This window comes from Babylonia areolata, chromosome 12 (genome assembly GCF_041734735.1).
Source record: "Babylonia areolata isolate BAREFJ2019XMU chromosome 12, ASM4173473v1, whole genome shotgun sequence".
NCBI lineage: Eukaryota > Metazoa > Mollusca > Gastropoda > Neogastropoda > Buccinidae > Babylonia > Babylonia areolata.
Window position 1 is genome coordinate 13,467,198 of NC_134887.1, and position 5,000 is coordinate 13,472,197.

A 5,000-nucleotide genomic window follows, 5' to 3' on the forward strand; every position below is an offset into this window, starting at 1 on the left:
TCATTGAAAATATTTATCAGAAACAGATCTGAAATGAATTCTTGTCAAATGATCCTGCGTTCAGACATTGTGGGGGTGTGTGGAGAGAGTCATCTTGGGTCCATACGTTTCTCAGCGTGTATCTGAGGATCAGACTTGTGAAGTGTGGTGGGTTTTGGGAGAAGATAAGTATGTTGACAGTGTGTGACAACGTAGGTTCATGCACACAAAGTCAGTGTCAACTCTGGATCTGGACTGTTATGTGATGACCTTACGATGCGACTTTGGACACCTCTCGGGATGGTGTGTGGTCAATGCTGTGGCTAGTTAGTCAGAGGTGGTCAGAGCACTGGGTAGTCACAAGTGGTCAGTGCAGTGGCTAGTTAGTCAGAGGTGGTCGGTGCTGTGGCTAGTCACAAATAGTCCCAGAGAGTGAGAGTGGCAGCCCGTTTTCCTGCCAGGGAAATCCATGTGTGTGCGTGTGGGTGTGGGTGTGTTTGTGCTAGTGCCCTATTGCTCCTTTTGTCTCGTTTTCCACAGCTAGTATAGCATCATGTTCATAGTTATTGCTGTGTTGTTCTCTGCCCTTTTGATGACGCGGTTGTTAATTCAAAAGAAGATCCCAACCTATTCAAAGCAGTCCTGCGATAGATGAATGAAAATGAAACAGTTTATACTCAGAACAATTTCAACAGACATAACACGATGTTCATTATCAATTTTAGAACTGTAAAGCTGTCCGAATTTGCGCCATAGTGTGTTATAATGTGAAACACGTTTCGTGGAAATATAACTCAACGAAGAAACATAAAGGTAAATAAAACAACAGATATCTTTTCAAAGCAAATAAACAAAAAAAAATCAAACTTGTGATGTCAAAACAAAATAAGTTGACTAAAATATTCAGCTGCAGTGAGCAGAGATGACGATGTAGCTGCTGAGGAGAGAGAACAGTCGTTACAGAACAACTGTCGACAAAACAGATAAACTCTTGAAACTCTTGCGTTTTGCTTCCGTGTTCGGATAACATTATCGGCTAAGGTTACATAACTGCGCTGGCTTGAGATAACCAACTTATGCGTGGCTCGCGGCATCCCAACGAGAATTAGCACAGGGTCGAGTCCGCCATTACGCGTTTGCTAAGGCTCGTCGTTGATTCATCTATAGTCTGTTCATCTAAGATTATGATATTAGACATATATATATGATCACATTATCACACTATTATTGCTAAGGCTCGTCGTTAATTCATCTATAGTCTGTTCATCTAAGATGATGATATTAGACATATATATATATGATCACATTATCACTCTATTTTTACTAAGGCTCGTCGTTAATTCATCTATAGGCTGTTCATCTAAGATGATGATATTAGACATATATATGATTACATTATCACACTATTGCTAAGGCTCGATGTAGGAGAAGATCGGGTGAATGTCTCTCTGGTATTCACCGTCATCATCCACAGAAATTCTGTTGCTTTGGGGGATATTATGGAAACCCAGCAGTAGTTCGAGGTGAATGATATTTCTCATCCTTTGTTGTTGAACACCTGAATAGTAGAAAAAGAAGAAAACGAGAAGTTAAAAATCAACTTATATGTTGTGTTTGTGGTCGTTTCCAATTCAAAGAACAGTATATTTCATGGTAAATCACGTACCGACCACACACATATTTTGCCAATGTACAATGCATAATCTTCAAGTTTTAGATGGTGATTGTCCCCTGCGAAATTCTTTTGAGAAAAGCCATTTTGATGTGAAAACAAAATTAATTAAAAAAAAAAAAAAAAAGTGTCGCTGTCTCACTGTCACAATGCGCTCCCTTTGCAGAGAGCAGCCCGAATTTAACACAGAGAAGACGGGCGCAATAGCCGAGTGGTTAAAGCTTTGGACTGTCAGTCTGAGGGTCCCGGGTTCGAATCACGGTGACGGCGCCTGGTGGGTAAAGGGTGGAGATTTTTACGATCTCCCAGGTCAACATATGTGCAGACCTGCTTAGTGCCTGAACCCCCTTCGTGTGTATATGCAAGCAGAAGATCAAATACGGCACGTTAAAGATCCTGTAATCCATGTCAGCGTTCGGTGGGTTATGGAAACAAGAACATACCCAGCATGCACACCCCCGAAAACGGAGTATGGCTGCCTACATGGCGGGGTAAAAACGGTCATACACGTAAAAGCCCACTCGTGTGTATACGAGTGAACGCAGAAGAAGAAGAAGTAACACAGAGAAAAAGAAAATCTCTTACGACAAAAGAGTAATGCAGTACCATACCATACCATACCATACCATACCATACCATACCATACCATACCATACCATACCATACCATACCATACCATACCATACCATACCATATGCCATGCGATTGTGATACAGTGCAGTACGGCACAGTACAATGATTATTATAACGATGAATGATGTGGATACTTATTATAGCCCCTATCCTCGGTCAGAGACCAACCTCAGAGCGCGTTACAAACACTGGAGTCATTTGCACAACAGGCTGCCTACCTGAGTAGAGCCGACTGACGGCTGCCAATTGGGCGCTCATCATTCGTTTCCTAGAGAGAGAGAGAGAGAGAGAGAGAGGTGATGGGTCGATGAACCGAACCATCCAAAAATTATTTACTCAAGTTTCTCGTAAATCTCCCTACATTTGCTCGACGTGGGTCCTGATGAATTCACACTTTTCTCAAAATGTTCTGTCTCGTGTGATTATATCTTAGACTGTATGCATGGTGTGTTCACCCAACGTCCCTCAGAAGCCTCTTGTCAGTGTCACGCTTTAAAAGAAAACAATGTAAAAGTGATCAGAGTTCGGGTTCCTTTGGGTGAGGGATGGGTGGGGTGAAGGGTGTGGGGAGGCGGGGATAGGGTGTGGGGCGACTGGCCTGCGCTTGCATGCCCATGCCGTGTTGACCTGACCTTGACCTTCAGTGACCTGACCTTGACCTGTGTGACCTGTCTGTCCCTGCATGATTGGATGGTGTGGTTGGTGACTGCGGCCTGAACTCACCCACCTCCTTCCTACCTCGTCCTCCTCCTCCTCCTCCTCGTCCCGTCGTGTGCTGACTGACGCTGATGCTGATGCTGATGCTGATGATGGTGTCTGGGTGGATGGCCGATTAGCGCTAAACACTAGGCAGCTCAGGGAGCAGTTAAGAAATGCCGGCGGGCCCTCCACCCGGGGTAGCGTGTCCGTTAGGACCCAGTCGTGGAGCAGCCGCGACGGCATCGTCCACAAGTCGCAGAAGACCGAGACCTGGGGAGGTATCCTGAGTTCATCATCCTTTTTTTTTTTTTTTTTTTTTTTTTTTTTTTTTTTTTTTTGGGAGGGGGAATCTTGCAATGTATCCGTTTACCATCTATATATATCTTGTATTAAGGGGTAGGGTGGGTGGGGTGGGGGGTGAGGGGGAGCCCAAAGGTGTGGCTCAGGAGTTAACCGGTCTCAGCCACACCTTTGTATTTTCTGTGATGTATTTATTTATCTTATATGAAATCATTCATTCATATCATAGTGCCGCTATAATACGAGCAGAAGCAAACATAATAAGCGCTTGACAAATCCAGTACTTGTGTAAAACTTTGTAATCACCGCCAAAGAGTAGTAATGCTCAAAATATTCATCCCCATCCTTTGCTGCATTCTTTTGCCTTGTATTCCTGACAAAAAAAAGAAGAAAAAAGAAAGTGTAATGCTGGAGTATGATAATACCTTTCTGTCCTTCTGCTGTATTCTTTCGCCTTGTGAAATTGCTGCAAAAATGAATTGCCTTGTATTTTCTGCAAAAGTATAATGCTAAACTTTAATCCTTCCCTGTTGGTGTATTCTTTCGCCTTGTGAAATTGCTGCAAAAATGAATTGCCTTGTATTTTCTGCAAAAGTATAATGCTGGACTTTTAATCCTTCCCTGTTGGTGTATTCTTTCGTCTTATAAAAGTTGCTGCTAACGTGTAATGCTAAACTTTAATTCTGCCCTATTGGTGCATTCTTTCGTCTTGTAAACTTGCTGCTAACGTGTAATGCTAAACTTTAATCCTTCCCTATTGGTGCATTCTTTCGTCTTGTAAAAGTTGCTGCGAACGTGTTATGCTGGACTTTAATCCTTCCCTGTTGCTGTATTCTTTGCCTTGTATTTTCTGCGTAAGTGTAATGCTGGACTTATAAACCCTTTCTTTCCTTTTGCTGTATTCATTGGCATTGTAAAATTGCTGCAAAAGTATAATGCTGAACTTTTAAATTCCTTTCTTTCCTGTTACTGTATTCTTTCGCCTAGTAAAATCGCTGCAAAAGTGTAAATGAGAATTAACCCTTCCCTTTTGCTGCATTCTATTCGCCTTGTATTCGCCTAAAAGAAAGGTGTAATGCTGGAATTTATTCTTTTCTTTCTTTTTGCTGTATTCTTTCGCCTTGTATTTACTGCATAGAGTATAATACTAGAATTTTCCTTTCTTTCCTCTGCGATTTCCTTTTGCTCTGTAACGTGCTGGACAATGTACAAGTCATTGCCTTTTTTTAAATATATGTTCTGTCATTGTGCCTTGCCTTTAAAGAAAAGTATCATATCGGGATGTTATTGTTACGTTCTGTGACGTTTGCTTCACCGTATGTGCCCCTTTGAAAACAAATAAACAAACAACTGTTTTGAAGACCTGTTAAGGTACTTTGTATGCTTTGCTCTCGTTGTATTCATTATAATTAATGCTGGGTTGTTGCTCGCGTATCGAAACATCCTCCTTTTGCCTTGAATTTGTTGAAGGGTGAACACGTATCTGTATTTCATTTCTGTATGTCTGTTAATCTCTGCAGCTGTTGGGATGTTATTACTTCCTTCTCATCTTCGGTCTGTTGCTTGTATGAAGTCTGTCGGTTCTTTTCCCCTTCTATAAAGTCTTATTTGCTTTTCCCATATTGCTGAAGCACGCTTATTGAACTTAATATTATATTCTCTCCGATTCTGGTGGTGAATAAACTTGTTGTGGGGTATATTGTGATCCATGTAATGT

The 5,000-nt window shown here is 41.8% G+C and overlaps 1 protein-coding gene across 1 annotated transcript in view; it reads left to right on the top strand.

Moving 5' to 3' along the window:
* LOC143287835 (uncharacterized) overlaps positions 1-5,000 on the top strand; it is a 127,624-nt gene that overhangs the window by 103,837 nt on the left and 18,787 nt on the right. Inside the window, exon 20 of the mRNA XM_076596073.1 lies at positions 3,121-3,261. Within this exon, the coding sequence (XP_076452188.1) occupies positions 3,121-3,261 (141 nt within the window). The remainder of the gene's footprint in view (positions 1-3,120; positions 3,262-5,000) is intronic.